Raw genomic sequence first — 26,786 nt, forward strand, 5'->3', positions numbered from 1 at the left:
TCAACTACTGCACAGAGTCTTGTCATCTTCAGAAGTTTTCTGATGACTCAGCCATAGTTGGATGCATCAGCAAAGGAGATGAGGCTGAGTACAGGGCTATGGTAGGAAACTTTGTCACATGGTGTGAGCAGAATTATCTGCAGCTTGATGTGAAAAAGACTAAGGAGCTGGTGGTAGACCTGAGGAGAGCTAAGGTACCGGTGACCCCTGTTTCCATCCAGGGGGTCAGTGTGGACATGGTGGAGGGTTATAAATACCTGGAGATACGAATTGACAATAAACTGGACTGGTCAAAGAACACTGAGGCTGTCTACAACAAGGGTCAGAGCCGTCTCTATTTCCTGAGGAGACTGAGGGCCTTTAACATCTGCTGGACGATGCTGAGGATGTTCTACGAGTCTGTGGTGGCCAGTGCTATCATGTTTGCTGTTGTGTGCTGGGGCAGCAGGCTGAGGGTAGCAGACACCAACAGAATCAACAAACTCATTCATAAGTCCAGTGATGTTGTGGGGATGGAACTGGACTCTCTCACAGTGGTGTCTGAAAAGAGGATGCTGTCCAAGTTGCATGCCATCTTGGACAATGTCTCCCAACCACTACATAATGTACTGGTTGGGCACAGGAGTACATTCAGCCAGAGACTCATTCCACCGAGATGCAACACAGAGTGTCATAGGAAGTCATTCCTGCCTGTGGCCATCAAACTTTACAACTCCTCCCTTTGAGGGTCAGACACCCTGAGCCAATAGGCTAGTCCTGGACTTATTTCCTGGCATAATTTACATATTACTATTTAATTATTTATTGTTTTATTACTATTTAATTATTTATGATGCAACTGTAATGAAAACCAATTTCCCCCGGGATCAATAAAGTATGACTATGACTATGACTATAAATGCAGAAGTGATTTATATTGTAAAGCAACCCTCACTTTTTAAAATTCTCTATTTTGCCTCGCTCTCTGCTTTAGTGATATGTTCTCCATTTCTGTTGTGAGGGGATCCTGGATCCCCTATTAACTGTTTGAAGTGAGACAGAGAGAGACATTCATCATTGATGGTTTGTTTGGAAAGGAGAGAGAGACAGAGTGATTTACCACCGATATGATGCTTTTGAAGAGAGAGATAGAGACGAAGATCAACAGTGGACTGTCACTTTAAGGCATTGGAAGTAACTTTGGATTTTTACTGAGTTTGGAGTTGGAGACAGCACCGAGCAGCTCGTAAGTTGCTATGGTGACCGAAGGCGGACACTCGATGTTATGATTTTCAGCAGGTTGTTGATGTTACTTCCAAGGACTTGTTGCCTGGTTGTGCACTCCTTTACAGACAAAGGAGGGAGGGACTCTGAATGACAGGTGATGCTCAGCCTGGTGAAATAAATGGGAGGTCAGATGATACAGACCTCAGACACATGATCTGGACACTGAATGAGCTTTGTTGTGCCCGCAGAGAAAGTGGGTTTTGGAGGATCGATCAGGCGGATCGATCCAAATTGCTATTCCATCGGTGAAGAAGGGGTTGACTGGTGGGGAGTTGTCTATGTGTCCACCCTCGCCTGGGTGATAGCTCCACCACAGAAAACTGGTCCCCCTGGTTAAAGTCACAGTCAGTGACTTGTAAAGGATTTCGGAGGATGACGAGAAGATCGACGGTATCAGCTCACCTGAAGACTCAACTCACTCTCTCTCTCTCTCTCTCTCTCCATCACTACTTAACTAAATACCACGAACTGAACTGAACTGAAATTTACTCAACATCGTAAGACTGTATCTTTTTACCCCTAGACTTAAAGAAGCTTGGTTTTTTCATACATATATATTCCACACTTACTTTTATATATAATCATTGCTAACCTGTTCGATTTGTCTACATTTATATTACTGTATTGCGTAGTTACTAATAAATATTATTAGTTTATAGCAATACGAGACTCCAAAGTGTTTTCCATCTCTGCTGGTTCTTTATCCCCGTCACGGGGTCCGTGACACTGTTTACTTTGCTTTCCTCAATTCTTTTCTTCTTTACTTTCTTCACTCATTTGTTTCCCAGTCTCTTCCCTGCTTTCCCTTCTCCTTTTCAGTCTCTCTTTGAGAATATGTCTATAAGTTAAAACATTGAGAAGTACAACTGACAAATACAATGGGGGGAGGAAGATTGCATTGTCAAAATGTTTTGAAAGCTAAGAGAAAGTTCTCATCAACACGACAAGTAAGGAGCAACACACACAAAATGTTGGAGGAACTCAGCAGGCCAGGTAGCACCAATGGAAAAGAGTAAACAGTTGATGTTTCAGGTCAGGACCCAGTCCGGATGAAGGGTCTCGGTCCGAAGCGTTGACTCTTTATCATTGCCATAGATGCTGCCTGATCTGCTGAGTTCCTCCAGCATTTTAAGTGTGTTGCTTTAGATTTCCAACATCTACAAAATCTCTTGTGTTTATTCATTTCCATAGACGCTGCCATATCTGCTGAGTTCCTCCAACATTTTGTGTGTGTTGCTTTGGATTTCCAAGTCAAAGTCTGTCCCGAGCCTTTGTGGCCCATCAGGCCGGTGCTTATGCCGGTTTCTGTGGCGTGAAGCCACTGAGAGTACGAGACTCCCGCCCGGATAGGACGCCAGTCTATCGCGAGGTTAACCTCCAGCACTTGCCGGTACCCATTTTCAGCTGGGTGGACTGGAACAGTGTGTGGTTTGTGCCTTGCTCAAAGACACAACACGCTGCCTTGGCCGGGACTCGAACCCACGACCTTCAGGTCGTGAGCCCAACACCCTAACCACTTGGCCACGCGCCACACCTTTGGATTTCAAGCAACAGCACATTTTCTAGTGTTTGTAAGATAAATAAGGAACGTTTTGTTAAAGTGACGTGAATGAATCTTTGGAAATGAGGTTGTAGCAAAAACAATGAAAGAGCCACGAGACAAACTATTGCCGTCGAGTTTCTGCGATTTGTGCATGTTACTGTTCCGCACTGTTCCCTGTGTGGAGATGGCGTGTTTTCCCCACAGCAACGTGCACATCTCCCTGCTACTCCCGTTTCCTTCCACAACACATGAAAACTGCAAAGATGATGGACTTCAACCACCAGAAAGCCCATCCCTTGCCCCCCGCACCACCCCAGTAACATGAAGGAGAATAGAAGAAGCTGAGCAAATATGGAGGAAAAAATTTAGATTCAGAAAACCGGACATTTGATGGTTGTCTTAGACTCAGTAAACCAAGAGCTGTTTCACTTTGAAACCTAATCAATTTTATCTGATTGATGAATGAATAAGTACTTATTATTTGAATTGAAACAAAAATCACTTCAAATTAGAAAAAAATCTGCTTTTTATAAAAGACAGAAGACAAATTGAAAGGATTTGTAATGATTTACTCCAGACTCTGAATCACATGGAAATGAAACGAGTGCCAAAGTCATAGTGGTTTCTGTCCCTAGCAGGGAATACACAGTCTACTTAACACTGTAAATTACTCCTTTATAACTCGTGTGTATGATGTGTCTCAACAAATCTCACGTGTACGGTCCGTCTCAATAAAACTGGTGTGTATTGTCTGTCTGAATAAAACTGATGCGTAATGTCAGTACCTCCAGCTGAACGCTGTCTCTTTGTGTATTCCCCCAGCTGTCATTTTGTGCCCTTGTATTGCCATGTTCTCATTTGTTGTCATGCCCCATGTGCTCTACCCATACCCCTGTACCACTGATGACTCTGCCATCACCGGTTTCCCATTTTTACCTGTATTGCGGCCACCTGTATCACTGTGCTACACCTATCACCTGTCTCTCTGTTTATTGCTCAGTGTACTTTAGGCCTGTGTTTTCACCTGTTTGTTGACAGATTGTGCCAGTCAGTTTTCCTGATTCTCATTTATGGATTCCTCTGGATATTGTGATCTCTGCCTGAACTTTGACACTGACTTTGTTTGCCCCTCTGGATTTGTGACCCAATAAACATCACAGTGTGCACAGTACTCGGTCTGCGATTGGGACCCTGGTCCAGCACCCTGACAGTGTCTCAACAAAACTGGTGTGTGTGTGAGGTCTGTCTCAACGAAACGAAACTGGTGAGGGTGTCTGTGTGGTCTGTCTGAATGAAACTGGAGTATGTGTTTGGTCTGTCTCAACAAAACTGGTGTGTGTGTGTGTGTGTGTGTGTGTGTGTGTGTGTGTGTGTATCTGTGGTCCGTCTCAACAAAAATTGTGTATGTATGTGTGAGTGTGTGTGTGTGGTCTGTCTGAACGAAATGAAATTGGTGAGGGTGTGTGTCTGTCTGTGTCTGTGTGTGGTCTGTCTCAACAAAACTGGTGTGTGTGTGTGTGTGTGGTCTATCTGAACGAAACTGGTGTGTGTGTTTGGTCTGAAACTGGGTGTGTGTGGTCTGTCCCCAACGTAACTGGTGTTTTTGTGTGTGTGTGGTCTGTCCCCAACGTAACTGGTGTGTGTGCGTGGTCTTTCTCAACAACAAAACCTAATCATTATTCCTAATCATTTACATTTTCTTCTCCACTTTGTTTTGCTTCCTACTTTCACTTCTGACACCTTGCTCTTCTCAATTCCTCACAGCAGAGTTTTATTGCATCTTTTACTTGTATCTTTCTCTTTTCAATGTTTGTTTGAAAACCACATTGATCACCTTATCTCAAATAATAATGAAGCAGTCTACATTGAAGTAATCACCCTGACACTGCTGTCAAAATAAAAACTTCTCCTGCAACTTCGCAGAAACAAAGGAGCTGGTTGTGGACTGCAGGAGGAATGGTGACGGGTAACCAGTATTAACATATAGGATCTGGAGTTGAGAGGGTGAACAGCCTCAAGTTCCTCAGTATACACATCACCGAGGATCTCAGGTGGTCTGTACATACTGGCTGTGTGGTGAAAAAGGCACAACAGCGCCTCTTTCACCCAGACGGATGAAGAAGTTTGGCGAGGGCCCCCAAATCCTAAGGAGTTTCTACAGGGGCACAATTGAGAGCATCCTGACTGGCTGCAGCACTGCCTGGTATGGGAATTGTACTTCCCTCAATCGCAGGACTCTGCAGAGAGTGGAGCGGACAGCCCAGCGCATCTGTAGTTGTGAACTTCCCACTATGCAGGACATTTTCAGTGACAGGTGTGAAAAAGGGCAAATGATCATTAGGAACACAAGTCACCCCAATCACAAACTGTTCCAGCGGTACTGCAGAATGGAAGCCAGGACCAACAGGCTCCGGGACAGCTTCTTCCACCAGACCATCAGACTGATTAATTCATGTTGTCACCCTTGTATTTCTAAGCTATATCGACTGCTCTGTTTTACGTACTATTTATTACAAATTACTAGAATTTGCACATTGCACATTCAGACAGAGACATAAAGTAAAGATTTCTACTCCTCATGTATGTGAAGGATGTAAGAAATAAAGTCGATTGAATTCAATTCCCACCTCCCACATTTATGTTTTCGCAGATGTGATTTTCATTGCCCTGAGATGAGCTGAGACACCATGCAAGTCACAATCCTGTATTTCCCACCCTCCATTACCCTTGATTAACCCCTTCCATACCAGATGCAACATTTCAGATTGACAGGTTTACCATACACTGTCAAGATAGGCCTATACAGTCTCTCAAAAGCAGAGGTGGAGGAGTATGCCACATGATCAACTCTTCTTGGTGCACAAATATATCAGTGCTGTCCCAGTTCTGCTCACCAGACTTGGAATATCTAGCAGTTAAGTGCTGTCCTTTTTACCTGCCATGGGAGTTCTCTGGAGTCATTCTGGTAGCAGTGTACATGCCACCTCAGGCCAATGTCAATCAGGCTTTAGATGATCTGAGCAATGGGATCAACATGCACAAAACAACTCACTCTAACACCTCACCATCATTTTGGGAGATTTTAACCAGGCCAGTCTGAAAAAATAACTAAGCAATTACCATCAACAGATCACGTGCAATACCAGAGGAAACAACACACTGGACCATTGCTACACCACCATCAAGAATGCCTACCATGCTATCCCACACCCTCACTTCGGGAAGTCTGATCACCTGACTGTACTTCTACTCCCTGAGTATAGGCAGAGACTGAAGACTGCAGCACCAGTAGTGAGGACCAAGAAGGTGTGGACAAGGGGAGCACAGGAGCACCTACATGACTGTTTTGAATCGGTGGACTGGACTGTATAGAGGGATTCATCTTCAAACCTGGATGAGTATGCTGCAGTTGTTACCGACTTCATTAAAACCTGTGTGGATGAGTGTGTGCCTGCAAAGACTTACTATACATTCCCAAACCAAAAGCCGTGGACGAACCAGGAGGTACATTGTCTACTGAAGGCTAGATCTGTGGCATTCAAGTCTGGCGACCCAGGCCTATACCAGGAAACCAGGTATGACTTGCAGAGGGCTATTTCAAGGGCAAAGAGACAATTTCGAACGAGGTTGGAGGTTACATTGGATGTACAACAACTCTGGCAGGGGTTTCAGTACATTACTTCCTACAAAGTGAAACCCAGTAGCATGAATGGCAGCGATGCTTCACTACTAGATGAACTCAACGCCTTCCATGCCTGCTTTGAAAGGGAGAATACAACTACAGCTGTGAAGATCCCTGCTGCACCTGATGACCCTGTGATCTCCGTCTCAGAGGCCAATGTTAGACTGTCTTTAAAGAGAGTGAACCCCCGCAAGGCAAAAGGTCCTGATGGAGTACCTGGTAAGGCTCTGAAAACCTGTGCCATCCAACTAGCGGGAGTATTCAAGGACATTTTCAACCTCTCACTGCCACAGGTAGAAGTTCCTGCTTGCTTCAAAAAGGCAACAATTATACCAATGCCTAAAAAGAATAATGTGAGCTGCCTTAATAACTGTCGCCCAGTTACACTCACATCAACAGTGATGAAATGCTTTGCGAGGTTGGTCATGACTAGACTGAACTCCCGCCTCAGCAAGGACCTGGACCCATTGCAATTTGCCTATCACCACAATAGGTAGATGCAATCTCCATGGCTCTCCACATGGCTTTAGACCACCTGGACAACACGAACACCTACGTCAGGATGTTGTTCATCGACTATAGCTCAGCATTTAATACCATCATTCCCACAATCCTGATTGAAAAGTTGCAGAACCTGGGCCTCTGTATCTCCTTCAGCAATTGGATCCTCGACTTCCTAACCGGTAGACCACAGTCTGTGTGGATGAGTGATAACATATCCTCCTCGCTGATGATCAACACTGGCGCACCTCAGGTGTGTGTGTTTAGCCCACTGCTCTACTCTCTATATACACATGACTGTGTGGCTAGGCATAGCTCAAATACCATCTATAAATTTGCTGATGATACAACCATTGTTGGTAGAATCTCAGGTGGTGACGAGAGGGCATACAGGAGTGAGATATGCCAACTAGTGGAGTGGTGCCACAGCAACAACCTGGCACTCAACATCACTAAGACGAAAGAGCTGATTGTGGACTTCAGGAAGGGTAAGATGAAGGATCACATACCAATCCTCATAGAGGGATCAGAAGTGGAGAGAGAGAGCAGTTTCAAGTTCCTGGGTGTCAAGATCTCTGAGGATCTAACCTGGTCCCAACATATCGATGTAGTTATAAAGAAGGCAAGACAGCAGCTATACTTCATTAGGAGTTTGAAGAGATTTGGCATGTCAACAAATACACTCAAACTTCTATAGACATACCATGGAGAGCATTCTGACAGGCTGGATCACTGTCTGGTATGGAGGGGTTACTGCACAGGACTGAAAGAAGCTGCAGAGGATTTTAAATCTAGTCAGCTCCATTTTGGGTACTAGCCTACAAAGTACCCAGGACATCTTCAAGGAGCGGTGTCTCAGAAAGGCAGCGTCCATTATTAAAGACCTCCAGCACCCAGGGCATGTCCTTTTCTCACTGTTACCATCAGGTAGGAGGTACAGAAGCCTGAAGGCACAGACTCAGTGATTCAGGAACAGCTTCTTCCCTTCTGCCATCAGATTCCCAAATGGACATTGAACCCTTAGACACTACCTCACTTTTAAATATACAGTATTTCTGTTTTTTTGCATGTTTTAAATCTATTCAATATATGTATACTGTAACTGATGCACTAATTTATTTATATATTATTATTTATTTCATTTTATTTTTTCTCTCTGCTAGATTATGTATTGCATTGAACTCCTGCTGCTAAGTTAACAAATTTCATGTCACATGCCAGTGATAATAAACCTGATTCTGATTCTGAACTAAATAGGTCACTGATTCAATTAAGAAAGCAGGACTTCAAAATAGGGAGGGGATGGATAGTTCAATAAAATTCTGCAACAGAATGATGAAAAGAGAGAGATTTCCAATAAGAAGCACGAGGGGATGATTAACCAGTTGGGCAGGGCTGTCCTGAGAAAATCTTCAATAACTGCCTTCATTTGCAGAATAAAACTGCCCAAAGTGTGTCAAAATAAATGCTCTCAAACAAAATCTAAAAAAACAGAGCACAGAAATCTACAGCACAGTGTAGAACCTTCAGCCCACAATGTTATGCCGGCCACATAACCTACTCTAGAAACTGCCTAGAATTTCCCTAGTGCATAGCCCTCTACTTCTCTAGGCTCCATGGACCCACCTAAGAGTCTGTTAATGACCCTATTGTATCCGCCTCTACCACCTTCGCTGGCAGTGCATTCCACGCACCCACCACTCTCTGTGAGAAAAACTTACCCCTGACATCCCTCTTTTACATAGTTCCAAGCACCTTAACACTATGCCCCTTCATGTTAGCCATTTCAACCCTGGGAAAAAGCCTCTGGCTATCCACATGATCAACACCTCTCAACATCTTATCCACCTCTATCAGGTCACCTCTCAATGTTCGTCGCTCCAAGGTGAAAAGACCAAGTTCATTCAACCTATTTTCATAAGGCATATTCTCCAATCCAGGCAACATCCTTGTAAATCTCCTCTGCACTCTCTCTATAGCATCCACATCCTTCCTGTAGTGAGGAGACCAGAACTAAGCACAGTACTCCAAGTGGGGTCTGACCAGGGTCTTATATAGCTGCAACATTACCTCACGGCTCTTGAACTCATTCCCATGGTTGATGATGGTCAACAAACCATACGCCTTCTTGTCAACACTGTCAACCTGCACAGCAGCTTTGAGTATCCTGTGGACATGAACCCCAAGATCTTGCTGATCCTCCATGCTGTCAAGAATCTTTACACATATATTATTCTGTCTTCAAGTTTGACCTACTGAAATGAACCATTTCACACGTATCTGGGTTGAACTCGATCTGCCACTTCTCAGCCCAGTTCTGCATCCTATTGATGTCGCACTATAACCTCTGACACACCTCCAGACTATCCACAACACCCCCAACCTTTGTGTCATCAGCAAAACTTTCTAACCCAGCCTTCAACTTCCTCATTCAGGTCATTTATAAAAATCACTAAGAGGAGGGGTCCTAGAACAGATCCCTGCAGAACACCACTCGACCCCCATGCAGAATACAACCACCCTTTGCCTTCTGTGGGCAAGCCAATTCTTCATCCACAAGGCAAGGTCTCCTTGGATCCTATGCCTCCTTACTTCTGAATGTGCCTCACACAGGGAACATTATCAAATGCCTTACTGAAATCCATATACACTACATTCACTGCTCTACCTTCATCAATGTGTTTTATTGCATCCTCGAGAATTCAATTAGGCTCGTAAGGCATGACCTGCCCTTGATAAAGCTATGCTGACTATCCCTAATCAGATTGTGTCTCTCCATATGCTCATAAATCCTGCCTCTCAGAATCTTCTCCAACAACTTGCCCACCACTGAAGTAGGATTCACTAGTCTATAATTTCCTGGGTTATCTCTACTCCCTTTTTTGAATAAGGGAACCCTCCAATCCTCCGGTACTTCTCCTGTCCCTATTGATGACGCAAAGATCATGGCCAGAGGCTCAGCAATGTCCTCCCTTGCTTCCCACAGTAGCCTAGGGTATGCCTCATCCAGTCCTGGTAACTTATCTAACTTAATACCTTTCAAAAGCTCTTTCTTTATATCTTTGCATTCAAATGTTTTAGTCCACTGTCAGTCATCCCCAAAATTGCCAAAGACCTTTTCCCTGGTGAATACTGAAGCAAAGTATTCATTGAGTACCTCCACTTCCTCCTCTGGCTCCATGCACACATTTCCACTATCGCACCTGATTGGTCCTATTCTCACACGGCTCATCCTTTTCACATACTTGTAGAATGCCTGGGGGTTTTCCCTAATCCTGCTCACCAAAGCCTTCTCATGGCATCGTCTAGCTCTCCTAATTTTATTCTTAAGTTCCTTCGTGGCATCCTTATAATTTTCTAGAGCTCTAACAGTACCTCATTCTTGAGCCCCTCATAAGCTTTTCTTTTCTTCTTAACTAGATTTTCTACATCCTTTATACACCATGGCTCTTTTACCCGACCATCCTTTCTGTGCCTTAATGGAAAACACCTATGCGGAATGCCATGCAAATATTCCCTGAACATTTGCCACATTTCTGCCATGCATGTCCCTGAGAACATCTGCTCCCAATTTATGTTCCCAAGTTTCTGCCTAATGGCATCATATTCCCCCACCCCAATTAAATGTTTTCCCAAATTATCTGCTTCTATCCCTCTCCAGTGCTTTGGTGAATGTGATGGAATTGTGGTCACTGCCTCCTAAATGCTCTCCCTCGGAGAGATCTGACACCTGACCAGGTTCATTTCCCAATACCAGATCAAGTACAGCCTCTCCTCTTGCAGGCTTATCTACATATTGCATCAGGAAACCTTCCTGAACACACCTAATAAATTCCACCCCATCTAAACCCCTTGCTCTAAGGAGATGCCAGTCAATATTAGGAAAGTTAAAATCTCCCATCACAAGAACCCTATTATTATTGCGCCGTTCCAGAATCTGCCTCCCTATCTGTTCCTCGGTGTCTCTGTTACTATTGGGGGGGTCTATAAAAAACACCCAGTAGAGTTATTGCCCCCTTCTTATTTCTGACTTCCACCCACAATAACTCAGTTGACAATCCCTCCCTGACTTTGTCCTTTTCTGCAACCGTAACACTATCCCTGATGAGCAATGCCATGCCTCCACCTCTTTTCCCTTCTTCCCTGTCCTTTTTTCTGAAGCCCAGCACACTCAGCAACCATTCCTGCCCTTGAAACATCCAACTCTCTGTAATGGCCACAACATTATAGTTCCATGTAATGTTCCAAGTTCATCGGCCTTGTTTATGATCCTCTTTACATTAAAATAGACACATCTCAAACCATCTGGCTGAGCGCATCTTTGCTCTATCAGTTGCTTATCATTCCTTAGAAACTCCGTACAAGCTGTCTCTACTTGTGCTCCAACCTCCCCATCCTCTGCCTCTTCACTTTGGTTCCCAACCCCTGCAAATCCAGTCTAAACACTCCCCAATAGCATTAGCAAGCCTCCCTCCCAGGATATTGGTTCCCCTCCAGTTCAGGTGCAACCCGTCCCACTTGTACAGGTCACCCCCGCCCCAGAAAATGTTCTAATAATCCAAGAACTTGAAACCTGCCCCATGCACCATCTCCTCAGCCACTCACTCATCTGTGCTGCCGTCCTGTTCTGACCTTCCCTTGCTCGTGGCCCTAGGAGTAATCGGGGAAGTACCACCTTGGAGGTCCTGCTCTTCAGTCCCCTGAACTTACCTCTACCCCTCTCCTGCCTATGTCATTGGTACTAACATGTACTATGACCTCTGGCTGCTCGTCCACCCCTTCAACAATATTCTGCTACCATTCAGAGATATCCTAGACCCCAGCATCAGAATATCCTGGCGTCTCTTTTACTGCCGCAGAATCTTCAGTCTGTCCCCCTAACTATCAAGTCCCCTATGACTATTTCTCCACCAGACTTCACCCTACCCTTCTGAGGCTCAGAGCCGACCACAGTGCTATCAGTCTGGCTGCTGCTGCCTTGCCCAGATAGGTCACCCCCCTCAGCAGTATCCAAAGGGGTATACCTGTTGCTGAGGGGATTGGCACCAGGAGTGGGGGGGGGGGGGACCCTGCACTGACTTCTTTCTCCCTTTACCTCTCTCAGTGCTCAGCCATCTGCTCCCCAAATTCTGCACTCTGGGTGTAACCGCCTGCTCAAAAGTGTTATCTATCAAGTGCTTTGCCTCCTGGATTATCCTAAATTCATCCAGCTCCAGCTCTGCTCCTTCATGCAGTTTTTCATGAGCTGGAGTTGGTTGTACTTCCCACGGGTGTAGTCATCAGGGAGACTATCAGGTTCCATCAATTCCCACATCCTACCGGAGGAGCATTCCCCTGCCATATCTGCCCTCCTGCCTGCACTGTACAATGGACAACCAAGACCAAATCCTCTAACCTGTTTCTCTAGCATCAGCCTCTTCTCATTGAAGCCTCTTGAGTCAAAGTCTGATGCTCCCACTCTCACTGCTGGGCCGCTCCAACAATGGCCACACCACTTGCCCGTCTGTACTTTTATTAAATTCACAGTGCTCTGCTCCCAATGCTGATTGGACCTCTGGAACACAAAGTTATTTCACTACTGCAGTTTACTCAAAAAGGTGAGTGCTGTGAAAGATATGAGAGAATTTAGCAAAATAAAAGAAGCTAAGAGGATCATGGAGGGACTGAAAATCAAGGAACCAATTTAGGATGGTAAACCCAGGAAGTGAAATTGGTACCAAGTAGGACATAAGAACACAAGAAATAGGAGCAGGAGTGGGCCATCCAGCCCATCGAGCCTGCCCCAACATTCAATAAGATCATGGCTGATCTGTCCGTAAGCTCAGCTCCAGCTACCCACCTTTTCCCCATAACCCTTAGTTCCCCTACTATGTAAAAATCTATCTAATTGTATCTTAAATATACTTAGTGAAGAAGCTTCAACTGCTTCCCTGGGCAGAGAATTCCACAGATTCACCACTCTCTGGGAAAAACAGTTTCTCCTCATCTCCATCCTAAATCTTCTCCCCTGAATCCTGAGGCAATGTCCCCTAGTTCTAGTCTCACCTACCAATGGAAACAACTTTCCTACTTCTATCTTATCTATCCCTTTCAAAAATTTGTATGTTTCTATAAGATCCCCTCTCATTCTTCTGAATTCTAGAGAGTATAGTCCCAGGCGACTCAATCTCTCCTCATGTTAACCCCTTCATCCCTGGAATCAGCCTGGTGAACCTCCTCTGCACTGCCTCCAAAGCCAGTATATCCTTCCTCAAGTATGGAGACCAGAACTGCACGCATTACTCCAGGTGCAGCCTCACCAGTACCCTGTATAGTTGCAGCATGACCTCCCTGCTCTTGAATTCAATCCCTCTAGCAATGAAGGCCAACATTCCATTTGCCTTCTTAATAACCTGTTGTACCTGCAAGCCAACTTTTTGCAATTCATGAACAAGCACTCCCAAGTCCCTCTGCACAACGGCATGCTGCAATCTTTCACCATTTAAATAATAATCTGCTCTTCCATTATTACTTCCAAAGTGGATGATCTCGCATTTACCAACGTTCTATTCCATCTGCCAGACCTTGGCTCACTCACTTAACCTATCTATATCCCTCTGCAGACTCTCCACATCCTCTGTACAATTTGTTTTTCCATTCAGTTTAGTGTCATCAGCAAATTTTGCGACGTTACACTCAGTCCCCTCTTCCAAATCATCAATGTAAATGGTAAACAGCTGCGGGCCCAGCACCGACCCCTGTGGCACCCCACTCACCACAGACTGCCAACTGGAGAAACACCCATTTATACCAACTCTCTGCCTTCTATCAGTTAACCAATCCACTATCCAGGCCAATACACTTCCTCCGACTCCAAACATCCGTATCTTATTTATAAGGACATTGGTAAGCAGAGTCTTGGATGTGGTAGGCAGGTTTGGAGACGACCAAGAGCATTTAGAACTAACGAAGATATGGATGACGTTCTTGTTAGCAAATTATGTGAGCAAGTTTATTTGTATTGGAATATAATCACCTCTGTCTGGCATAGAGGGGCCACTGCGCAGGATCAGAAAAAGCTGCAGAAAGTTGTAAACTCAGCCAGCTCCATCACCGGCACTGGCCTGCCAGCATCCAGGACACCTTCAAGGAGCGATGCCGCAAAAAGGTGGAATTTATCACTAAGTATCGTTGTCACCCAGAACATGCCCTTTTCTCATTGCTACCATCAAGGAGGAAATACCGGAGCCTGGAGGCACACACACACAATAATTCAGGAATAGCTTCTTGCCCTCTGCCATCCGATTTCAATGAACCCATGAACACTACCACACTATTTTCTTCTTCATTTTTTGCACTACTTACTTAATTTAATTTTCTTTTTATACATACTTCTTATTGTAATTTATAGATTTTATTATTATGCATTACTGTGCAAAATAACAAATTTCATGACATATGCCAGTGATATTAAACACGATTCCTATTCTAGATACCTCGACATGTGACATGGAATTGTGAAATTCCCACCGTGGCAGCAGCAAATTTTAAATTCCACTTCTTTAAGTCTGTCCTTAGAGGCCTAACAATAACCTCTCAGATGGCTTATTTAAATCCTTCAGGGAAAGAAAATCTGTCCTTTATGTATTCAAGATGGTTGAATACAACTGTCCAGAGGCGGTTCCCAAGGATGATTCCAGGGATGAAAGGGTTATCATACGAGGAACGTTTGATGGCTCTGGGTCTGTACTTGCCGGAATTTTGAAGGATGAGGGGGGATCTCATTGAAACCTTTTGAATGTTAAAAGGCCAAGACAGAGTAGAAGTGGAAAGGGTGTTTTCCATGGTGGGGGAGTCTAGGGCAAGAGGGCACAGCCTCATGATAGAGGGGCATCCGTTTAAAACTGAGATGCAGAGAAACTTCTTTAGCCAGAGGGTGGTGAATTTGTGGAATTTGTTACGACAGGCAGATGTGGAGGCCAGGTCATAGGGTGTATTTAAGGCAGAGCTTGATAGGTTCTTGATTGGACACGGCATCAAAAGTTACAGGGAGAAGGCCTAGGAATGGGCTGGGGAGAGGATAAAAGGATCAGCCGTGATTGAATGGCGGATTAGACTCGATGGGCCAAATGGCCTCATTCTGCTCCTTTGTCTTATGGTCTTATGTGACCTTGGACATGGTAAAGTGTGGACTCCGAACTCCCCTTTCAATATCTTTGGTCTTTGAGATGACTGAAGCTCCCACACTGTTCCACAGGAGGACTGCCACAAGGTGCTTTACAGCTATTGAAAGAGGTTTACCAAGGTAGCTGGGGACGGGGAATAAACCTGCTGATCTTGACAATTCTGCACACATATCATGAACAGAAACAAAGAGTTTCAGTGGATTATCTAAGTGTCCTGTCTAATTGAAATCAGATTGAACAGAAGTGGATCATGAAGCCCAGGTTGGCAGTGACAGGAGGAAGGATGTAGCACCGGTCTTACTTTCCTTTTTCCTGTGTGGACTCAGTTAATATTCCCATAAATGCTAATGTGCTATTCACTTTTGTCATGAGGTCGATATTCTCACTATACTGAACATGATTTTCGTTTTTGAAATTATAATTGATTTTGGTTCCACATGCAGAGATACCTTGGTGTGTTGGCTTTGAGTGCAGGAACAGTGATATTTTTATGTAATTGGACAGGACTATGCTTTCAGTAATGTGTGATCTCTGTCTGAGAATGTTCTTGCTCTGTGGAGTCTAGCAGAATTTCACAAGACTGATTCCCAAGATGATAAAACTGACATGTGAAGAAAGGTTGGGATGATCAGATTTACCAAAGTTCCGAAGCTTAAGACAGAGCCTCAGTGAAACTTTTGAAATCCTGATGGGACTGGATATAGATTTCCTGACAATGGGGAAGCCCATAACTGAGGGGGTAGACCAAGGAGCAGCCCCAGAAGATCAAAATCTCCTCCTATACCATATGGTCCTGTAGCATAATTCAATATCATTCATTTAGGATACAGTTGAAGAGAGATTTTGTCATCCTAAGAGGACTGAACTTGTAGAATTCTTTGCTACAGAAGACAGTGAAAGCCAAAATATTAAATATATTGAAAAAAGAATGGATATGATATTAATGTCAAAAGACAACAAGGGTTAGGAGGGGAAAGCTGGTAGAGGGGACTGAATGTAAATGGTCAACCACTAATGTATTTCATAGCAGAGCAGAATCAGATGGCTGAGTGATCTGCGTTACCTTTATTTTCATCTGATGTAACCAATTCTTTCGGACTTGCCTCATATCCTTTGTCTTAGCTGTAAGGATATTTTATATGGTTAATATATCTTATTTAAACATAAATCAAAGGAATAGTTCAGCCTTATCAGGCAGTGCAGCTTATAAATTAATGCATTTTGATTGCCAAATAAAGTACAGGTGTGGGGGTGGTGAAGTAATTTTAAGCTTAGCCATGAAAGATGAGGTGATTTGGACACCATAACAACAATAATTTAATTCATACTATACATTTCCTGCTATGGACAACATACAGACACATGAAGAGTTCCATTTTTTCCCAGTGAAACAATGAAGCATATTCAAAAGCCTGTTCTTCTACTCCCACATACTCACTTATGTTGCAATCCTTTGAATTGCCTTAATTTAACTTTCACATAAGAAATTTACTTTACAAAGCCTTTCAACAAAGTTCTGCACGGGAGGCTGCTCCAGAAGGTTCAATCAATTGGCATTCAGGATGAGGTAATAAATTGGAGGGAACTAGTGGATGGGGGTTTGATTGCAACATTTAAAAGTTAGGATGGCTGCATGGCAAGGGGAAATATGGTCCAAATAAAGAACAATGGGATTAAGCAGAGTAACATTTCAGCAGGGGCTAGATGGGACAAATGGCCTGTACTGTGCTGCCGTGCTCTATGACTATAAATTCTGCTATCTGCTGTTAATTGTCATATTGTTGTTTTTGGCAGGCAAAACCCATGGACACACTGGACCTATGCCGTATTTTGAATGACAACATTGCAGCCACAATAACTAAACATATAAAGAGATTCACTGGACTTGGTACAGTGCCCATGCAAGACCCAGAACTTGCTGTTCAGGAAATGTATCGTTGTGTAAAAGAGTTAGGATTTCCTGGAATCCAGATTGGCACTTCTGTCAATGACTGGAACCTCAATTGTCCAGAGCTTTACCCAGTGTATGCAGTAAGCATTAGCATGTCTTAAAGCTTTACTTCTCATGCAGGGAATGGTCTCTATAAAATTCTGAGAGGGATGACAATTCTAGGGATGTCATCACATTTGGTTGGGTGGGTGTAACCTTCAATCAGAAGGTCAAGATGGGCCTAATGTGTGTCTTGTGAAATTGGGGATTAGGATGGTTGATGTGGTGAAGGTGATGAATGTGAAAGAATTTGGAGACCGAAGAGTCCTGCAATGTCAAAGGTCATTGGGATCACAGTTCAGCACTGTAGAATTAAGACATAATTTTCCATGAATGATGGACATCCAAACACAACTTAATCTAATTTCTGTAACAATAGGAATATAGAAAACCTACAGCACAATACAGGCCCTTTGGCCCACAAAGTTGTGCCGAACATGTCCTCACCTTAGAAATTACCTACAGTTACCCTTAGCACACTACTTTTCTAAGTTCCATGTACCTATCCAAAAGTCTCTTAAAAGACCCTATCGTATTCGCCTCCACCACCGTCGCCGGCAGCCCATTCCACGCACTCACCACTCCCTGCGTAAAAAACCTAACCCTAACATCTCCTCTGTACCTACTTCCAAGCACCTTAAAACTGTGCCCTCTCATGCTAGCCATTACAGTCCTGGGAAAAAGCCTCTGACTATCCACACAATCAATGCCTCTCATCATCTTATACACCTCTATCAGGTCACCTCTCATCCTCCGTCGCTCCAAGGGAAAAAGTCGAGTTCACTCAACCTATTCTCAAAAGGCATGCTCCCCAGCCCAGGCAACATCCTTGTAAATCTCCTCTGCACCCTTTCTATGGTTTCCACATTCTTCCTGTAGTGAGGTGACCAGAACTGAGCACAGAACTGCAAGTGGGGTCTGACCAGTGTCCTATATAGCTGCAACATTACCTCTCAGCTCCTAAACTCAATCCCATGATTGATGAAGGCCAATGCACCGTATGCCTTCTTAACCACAGAGTCAACCTGCACAGCAGCTTTGAGTGTCCTATGGACTCGGACCCAAAGATTCCTCTGATCCTCCACACTGCCAAGAATCTTACCATTAGTACTATATTCTGTCATCATATTTGACCTACCAAAATGAACCACCTCACACTTAGCTGGGTTGAATTCCATCCGCCACTTCTCAGCCCAGTTTTGCAACCTATCAATGTCCCACATTGATCGTCTGGATAGTCAGAGGCTTTTTCCCAGGGCTGAAATGGCTAGCATGAGAGGGCACAGTTTTAAGGTAATTGGGAGGTACAGAGGAGATGTCAAGGATACATTTTTTATGCAGAGGGTGATGGGTGTGTGGAATGGGTTGCCGGCCACAGTGGTGAAGGCGGATACGATAAGGTCTTTTAAGAGACTCCTGGCTAGGTACATGGAGCTTCGAAAAATAGAGGGCTATGGGTAACCCTAGGTAATTTCTAAGATAAGGACATGTTCAGCATAGCTTTGTGGGCCGAAGGGCCTGTATTGTGCTGTAGGTTTTCTATGTTCTATGTTCTGTGTTCGGTAAGCCAAGATTTATTAAACGATTGACAAGATCCTCCTTGTAAACATCTAAGAACTGGTGTGTAAAGTCTGAGTTATCCTAGACAAGCAAAAGCTTTACACTGCATACTCATGGCATTGGACCATAAAAACAGCAAGCTAGATTGCTCCACCACAGTCCCTGATATGTTCAGCCCACAACAAGCAGGATAGACCCACCAAGGGCAGAAACGCAGTGGCAAACTTTCAGAAAGGAATAGTTTTCAACATTAACTCCATATTCCATAAAATCTCACAGCACCGGGTCAAACGTGGGCAACAGAAAATTGTTGAAGAACACCTAGTGTTCTCCCACAACTAATAGACAGTGTTCTTCTTCAGAGCAAGTAACAAGGTGGGAGTCTGTATAGGGGACTTCTATATCTGTCACCAAGTTTAGCTTGATAGCACCACCACCGACCAAATACTGAAAGACATGGATGGGTTTGTGCAAGGTGGTGAGCCAAACAAACACAATTGTCTGTTCTCACCCACTGTATTTTTATTATTAATTTTGGGATCTGTGTGTTGTTGGCAAAGCGAGCATTTATTATCCATTGAGAAAGTCGACGATTGTGTCCCGTGCATCTGTTATCTTGATGGCAGAGCTCATGAGTTTGGGAGGTGCTGTGGTACGACCAGGGTGAGAACTGGAGTGCAGTTTCCAAATGATACACTTGGTGGAGGCTATGGCCATCTTTAATAAGAGAACTAACTTTCTATCCTAGACAGTATTCAATGGCAGTATCAAATTCTTGAAGGGTCACCATTGACCAGAAACTCAACTCAACCATCCACACTAAGACTCCAGGTCAGAGGCTGAATATCCTGATGGGAGTGACTCACTTCTTGATACCACACAGCCTTTCCAGTGCTGACAGGCATGAACTGTAAACATAATGAAGTGTCCTCCACTATCTAGGACAAAGCAGCCCACCTTCTACAGCAAACTTTCATTCTCTCCCCATTATCACACCTTCGTTGCTCTGAGATCACCTCACAAATCAGCAAGCTGCAAGAAAGACAAGGACAGAGACATGGAAATTCCAACCATGTAGATTCCCCTCCAAGCCACACACTATTCTGACTGGGAAACATACAACAATTCCTTCATTGTCACTCATATTGAAGGGATACGTTCACCAAAACAACTGCAGTGGTCCACTGTACATTCTTAGGGGCAATCAGAGATGAACACTGAAGGCCACTTCACTGAAAAAATTATGATTTTGTTTTGAAGTTTCCTCCCTTCACCAATCCAGACCAGTGCCTTCTCCTTTGAGACTGCCGAAAATGATCAGGCCAGCCAAAGGTAGCAGCTGGAGAGAAGGAAAAGTGAAGGTGCACCACTAATTGATTTAACACATCCATTCACAATACTAGATTTGGACATGTTTTATCATTCAGTTCAGGAGTGGGGAGTCACTAAGCACGTGGACCAATGCCTGAGCACATAGTAAGAATAGACACAAAATTCAACCTCGTCACTGTGATGACCTGCAGAGGAAGGAAAAGGAAATATTGTACTTGAGGGCTTAGCCAGAAACTCTCTGTGCATTGTTAAGGAGCAAAGGCAAGTCCAGCATTCGACATGGATTCTATACAACGCTTGTAACATTCCAATGCTGAACGTTATCCTTATGGCTCATCAGCAGTCCCACTACTGAATGTCAGCAGTCTTCAACAACGATCGTTGAAGCCATTCAGAAGCATTAGGAAAGACACAAGTCCCTGGATGCCAAACAATGAGGGAATTAATTAGATAATTTGTTGATTTGAATATTGAGCTTGCCAGTTCTAATTTATAAATTTGGTCTGAATTGTTGCTACCTGTCCTTTGTCTCAATATTACTTCAAAATATGGGTTTTATTGTCCTGTCTTGTTGTTAGAAATATTCTTTTCCTCATTGCTGTCCTCCCCTCACTTCCTAAAACATTGGTTTGACAGTGGAGTATTGGAATGATATTTCCTGTCAATGTTGGCAAAGTCGTGCACGCAAAATTAGTTAAAAGCTAATAAATAATTGTTATTGTTACTTTCAACGTTAATAATCATTGAAACTTACAATGTCAATAATCATTGATACTTGCAATGTTAATAATTAATTGATACTCACAATGTCAATATTACTGATAACTGAGCAGTTCCACTGGTTTATTTTCAAGGCTGCAGAGAAGTTAGGATGCGCCATATTTGTTCACCCTTGGAATATGAAGATGGACGGGAGGATGTCGAAATATTGGCTTCCTTGGCTCGTAGGTTAGTATTAATAGTCATAGTCATACTTTATCGATCCCGGGGGAAATTGGTTTTTGTTACAGTTGCACCATAAATAATTAAATAGTAATATGTAAATTATGCCAGGAAATAAGTCCAGGACCAGCCTATTGGCTCAAGGTGTCTGACCCTCCAAGGGAGGAGTTGTAAAGTTTGATGGCCACAGGCAGGAATGACTTCCTATGATGCTCTGTGTTGCATCTCGGTGGAATGAGTCTCTCGCCGAATGTACTCCTGTGCCCACCCAGTACATTATGTAGTGGATGGGAGACATTGTCCAAGATGGCATGCAACTTGGACAGCATCCTGTTTTCAGACACCACCGTGAGAGAGTCCAGTTCCATCCCCACAACATCACTGGCCTTACGAATGAGTTTGTTGATTCTGTTGGTGTCTGCTACCCTCGGCCTGCTGCCCCAGCACACAACAGCAAACATGATAGCACTGGCCACCACAGACTCGTAGAACATCCTCAGCATCGTCCGGCAGATGTTAAAGGACCTCAGTCTCCTCAGGAAATAGAGACTGCTCTGACCCTTGTTGTAGACAGCCTCAGTGTTCTTTGACCAGTCCAGTTTATTGTCAATTCGTATCCCCAGGTATCTGTAATCCTCCACCTTGTCCACACTGACCCCCTGGATGGAAACAGGGGTCACCGGTGCCTTAGCCCTCCTCAGGTCTACCACCAGCTCCTTAGTCTTTTTCACATTAAGCTGCAGATAATTCCGCTCACACCATGTGACAAAATTTCCTACCATAGCCCTGTACTCAGCCTCATCTCCCTTGCTGATGCATCCAACTATGGCAGAGTCATCAGAAAACTTCTGAAGATGACAAGACTCTGTGCAGTAGTTGAAGTCCGAGGTGTTAATCTCGAAATCTTCACAGAAACTGCAGTATATTACGCTGCAGGGTAAGGTTCTAGTCTGCAATATTCTATTAACTGAATTCATAATTTCAGGCACAATAATCTGGAGACCATGAGACATAGGAACAGAATTAGTCCACTTGGCCAATTGAGTCTGCTCCTACATTCCATTGTGGCTGATTTATTATCCGCATGCTCCTGCCATCTCCTCTCAGCCCTATGCTCCTGCCATCTCCCCATAACCACTGACACCCTAATCAACGTTCACTTTAAATATGCTCAATGACTTGGCCTCCACAGCCAACTATGGCAAAACTTTCCACATATTCAACATCCTCTTGCTTAAGAGATTCCTCCTTATCTCTGTTCTAAATGGATGTCCTTCTGATTTGACACTATGCCTTCTGGTCCTAGATTCTCCCACTATAGGAAACATCCTAAGCACGTCCACTCTATCTCGGCCTTTCAATGAGACCCCCCCCCCCACTTTATTCTTCTAAACTCCAGCAAGGACAGTGACCCATCAAACACTTCTCATACATTAACCCTTTCGTTCCCGGAAGCATTCTCATGAACCTCCTTTGGACCCTCTCCAATGCCAGCATACCTTTTCTCAGATAAGGGTCCCAAAACTCCTAGTGTGATCTGACCAGTACCTTATAAAACATCAGCATTACGTCCTTGCTCTCGTATTCTGGTCCTCTCAAAATCAATGGTAACTCTGCATTTGCCTGAACCAACCCGCAAGTTAACCTTCAGAGAATCCTGTATCAGGATTCCCAAGTCACTTTACACCTCTGATTTTTGAATTTTCTCCCCATTTAGAAAATATTCTGCACCTTTATTCCTTCTACCAAGGAAAATTTGAGAGATTGAACCCTTTTATTTTCATGTTCTACAATCTCCCTGCAGCCCTTTCAGTATCTCACAACAGTTGTTAGCTCTTTGCAAGACTGGATATAAAATTCAGTCCTTTGTTTCAATAAAATTGCCTGAAAAGTTGATAATGTCATTGAGAATGTGTGTAAAATTACCGCATTCTTTTTGTCAAGTGAAAGAAACTGTGTTTCATCCCAGAAATCTGATTCTTTTTAACCGCAGTTTTCTATTTCCATGGATCAAATCAAGCTTAACAAAGCATTCACTATAGATGCTTACACTGGGTTGATCTCACTAATTATTTGTCAGACTTCCAACAAGATTCTCAAGTGTCAGAGAGAAAACTTCAGTGCCTTAAACTAACACTAACCTGATTGTATCAAGTTTGTGTGAGATTGCTGTAGAATGACTCTGACCAACAGCACCCCCATTACCTCCCCCAGGCCAGCCCGCTACCCCTGCCCCAGCCTCAGTGCAATGTTTGACCAACAGCACCCCCATTACCTCCCCCAGGCCAGCCCGCTACCCCTGCCCCAGCCTCAGTGCGATGCCTCGAGTGCATCATCTTAGCTGATGCCCCAGTGACCAGGAGACATTCAACCAAAACCACACCAGCCTTCTCAGGTTTACAAGAGGATTCCAATGGTAATTTTTCCAAAGAAGAGCAAATTGGTGTTCTGTTTGATGTTATCTCTAAACAAGATGATGAAAATCAAAAATCAGAAACAGATTTATGATGAGAGAAAATTTGTTATTTTCCAGCTGTCACACATTGCAAAGACATAAAAATAGAGTAAATTACAAAATAAATAAGTAGTACCAAAAAATGGAATAATGCAAGAGATTCTGTCAATCATAAAGATGAGAGATCATGCCAATGCTTGAAATCCACACACACAGTACACACAAATGCCGGTCAGGCAGTATCTACGGAAATGAATAAACAGTCAACATTTTGGGCTGAGACCCTTCATCGGAAAGGAAGGGGGTGACGCCAGAATAAGAAGGTGGGGCGGGGAGAGGGAGGAGGACAAGCTGGGAGGTGGTAGGTGAAGCCAGGCGAATGGATGAGGAGTGATGAAGTAACAAGCTGGGAGGTGATAGGTGGAAAAGGTAAAGGGCTAGAGAAGAAGGAATCTGGTAGGAAGGGAGAGTGGACCGTGGGAGAAAGGGAAGGAACCAGGGGGAGGTGATAGGCAGGTGAGGAGATGAGAAGTGGTAAGAGGGGAGCCAACGTGGGGAGTGGAAGAAGAGGAAAGGGGGAGGGGGGTAATTACCAGAAAATAGCGAAACTGATATTCATGCCATCACATTGGAGACCACACAGACAGAACATGGGGTGTTGCTCCTTTCACCTCATCATGGCAGTAGAGGAAGCTCTAGACCACGATGTCAAAATGGCCGCTGAGTGAGCCTCCTCATAGCTCTGGATGAAGAGGTGTGACCCGTGGCCCATGTACCAATGCCACTGGGACACCTCCCTGGCTGGGTCAGGGCGAGGGTGTCTGAGGTTGAAAGACCCAAAGCACCCAACCCCAGGTTACATCACTGATGATGTGTCCCAGCGCATCCTCGGATTTATCTCAGCAACATTATTGTTTCCTTTATTTCTTTCTTTTGTATTTGCATAGTTTGTTGACTTCTGCACACTAGTTGTTTGTTCTGCTGCATGTGGTCTTTCGTCGATTCCATTGTGTTTCTTGTACTTACTGTGAATGTCTGCAATAAAATGAATATCAGGGCTGTAAATGGTGACATATACTGTATTTACTTTGATAATGAATTTACTTTGAACATTGGAATTTGAAACTGATCCCTTGGTGCTTAAGAATTTCAGATTAAAAATTAATATAAAATAGCATTAAAGTTAACGCCCTGTTACAAGCAAACCTTGTGAAATAGAAGATAAAGTGGTGCACAGGCTCCAGAGACCCTGAATGGAAGGTGACCTCATCTCTGTGGAGAGTTTGCTCATTTCTCTTCATTCTCCGGTTTCCTCGCACATCCCAGTGATTTGTTGATGTGTCAACTGACTGTTGTAAATTTCCCTTTAATATAGGCTAATGACAAAATATATTAAAGGAGCGGGACTATGCTGTAAGGAGAAATGAGATTTGCTCCCCAAGGAGGTTCGTGGGCCTGACTCATCTCCTTCTCACTCGTAAACCAAATGAGCAAACTGAAAGTCTGAGAAACCTACAGTACTGTGTCTACGACTTTTACAGTGCTGTATCAGAGCAATAATTACCAGTTAGCTAGCACCATTAATGGAGCAGATTATTCCATTCATAATCAAAAAAGAATAGGGGCTAAACGCCTAGTTTGATAAAAAGTTTTAGAGGAGGAGAGGAAGACTCAGACGAGTGTAGACCACTCAAGGGATATTGGATTCAGTGAAACTTTGGAGATAAGGAGAGCGCAAATCCAAGGAATTATTTGAACCCCCTACACCAAACAGTTATAGGCAGGTAGTCAGGCAGTCTCATCTGTTTTAGACATAACTGCCTTTGTACGAACTCCAAATATTGCTTTTAACACACCTGTCTTTGTAAATGTCCTAAATAGTGGGAAGTTTACATCTACAGATGTGCTGGGTTGTCTGCACCACTCTCTGCAGAGTCATGCGATTAAGGTAAGTACAGTTCCCATACCAGGCAGTGATACAGCCAGTCAGGGTGCTCTCAATTGTGTCCCTGCAGAAAGTCCTTGGGATCTGGGGACTTGTGCCGAACTTCTTTTCTGAGGTGAAAGACTAAGTGAGGTTCTCAGTGATGTGTATACCGCGGAACTTGCTATCCACACTCTCAAACCCAGATCCATTGATGTCAATAGAGGTTAGCCTGTCTCTGTTCCTCCTATAGTTCACAACCAGCTCCTTTGTTTCTGCGACATTGAGGGAGAGGTTATTTTCTTGACACCACTGTATCAGGGTGATGACTTCTTCTCTGTAGGCTGCCTCATTATTATTTGGGATAAGGCCAATCAATGTATCGTCAGCAAATTTAATCAGCAAATTAGAGCTGTGGGTGGCAACACAGTCATGGGTATACAGAGAATAATGGAGGGGGCTTAGGACACAGCCCTAAGGGGCACTTGTGTTGAGGGGCAGAGGGACAGAGGTGAGGGAGCCCACTCTTACCATGTGCTGGTGATCTGACAGGAAGTCCAGGATCCATCTGCACAAGGCAAGGTGAAGGCTGAGGTCTCTGAGCTTTTTGTCAAGGCTGGAGGTAATTATGGTGTTGAATGCTGAACTGTAGTCCAAGAACAGCATTCTCACATCAGCGTCCCTCTTCTCCATTTGTGTAAGGACGGTGTGAAGAGCTGTGGCTATTACATCATCTGTCGATTGGTTGTGTCAGTAGGTGAATTGTAGGGTGATAGCAAGCTGCAGATGTACTCCTTGACCAACCTCTCAAAGAATTTGCTTATTATTGAGGTGAGTGCAACAGGACGCCGGTCATTCAGACATGTTACCTTGGTCTTTTTAGGTACAGGGACAAATGTGGATGTTTTGAAGCAGGAGGGCGCTCTGCACTGGGAGAGGGAGAGATTAAAAGGGTCTGTAAACACACCTGCCAGATGTGCCATGCACATCCTGAGTACCCGCCCTGGGATGTCGTCAGGTCCCACAGCCTTGCAACTGTCCACTCGGTGAAGAAACCTGCGTACTTCATCCTCAGAGATGACCAAGGTGCAGGTCACATCGACAGCTCTCCTCGGGTGACATCGAACTTAGCGTAAAAAAAGATTTAGCTCATCTGAGAGAGAGGCAGCAATGTTGGCAGCACCACCGTACTTAGCTTTGAAGTCCGTGATGGTGTGCAGACCTCGCCATAAGCTGCATGTGTTGGTGGTGGAGATCTGTGTCTGGATCTTGTCCCTGTATTGCCATTTCGCTGCCTTGATGACTTTACGATGACTGCAAACAATAGCCTCTAACCTCCCTGTTGGAGTTCAGCTTTAGAACTGCCCGTATGACCTGGCATTTTAGTAGAGTGAACTGGAGTCTCGGAGGAGCAGGGCAGGTGTGG

The 26,786-nt window shown here is 44.1% G+C and overlaps 1 protein-coding gene across 1 annotated transcript in view; it reads left to right on the plus strand.

The window, feature by feature from the left end:
- acmsd (aminocarboxymuconate semialdehyde decarboxylase) overlaps nt 1–26,786 on the plus strand; it is an 86,332-nt gene that overhangs the window by 23,590 nt on the left and 35,956 nt on the right. Inside the window, exons 5-6 of the mRNA XM_063052499.1 lie at nt 16,952–17,188; nt 20,894–20,987. Coding sequence (XP_062908569.1) covers nt 16,952–17,188; nt 20,894–20,987 — 331 coding nt within the window. The remainder of the gene's footprint in view (nt 1–16,951; nt 17,189–20,893; nt 20,988–26,786) is intronic.

Source organism: Mobula hypostoma, chromosome 6 (assembly GCF_963921235.1).
Source record: "Mobula hypostoma chromosome 6, sMobHyp1.1, whole genome shotgun sequence".
Taxonomy (NCBI): Eukaryota; Metazoa; Chordata; class Chondrichthyes; order Myliobatiformes; family Myliobatidae; genus Mobula; species Mobula hypostoma.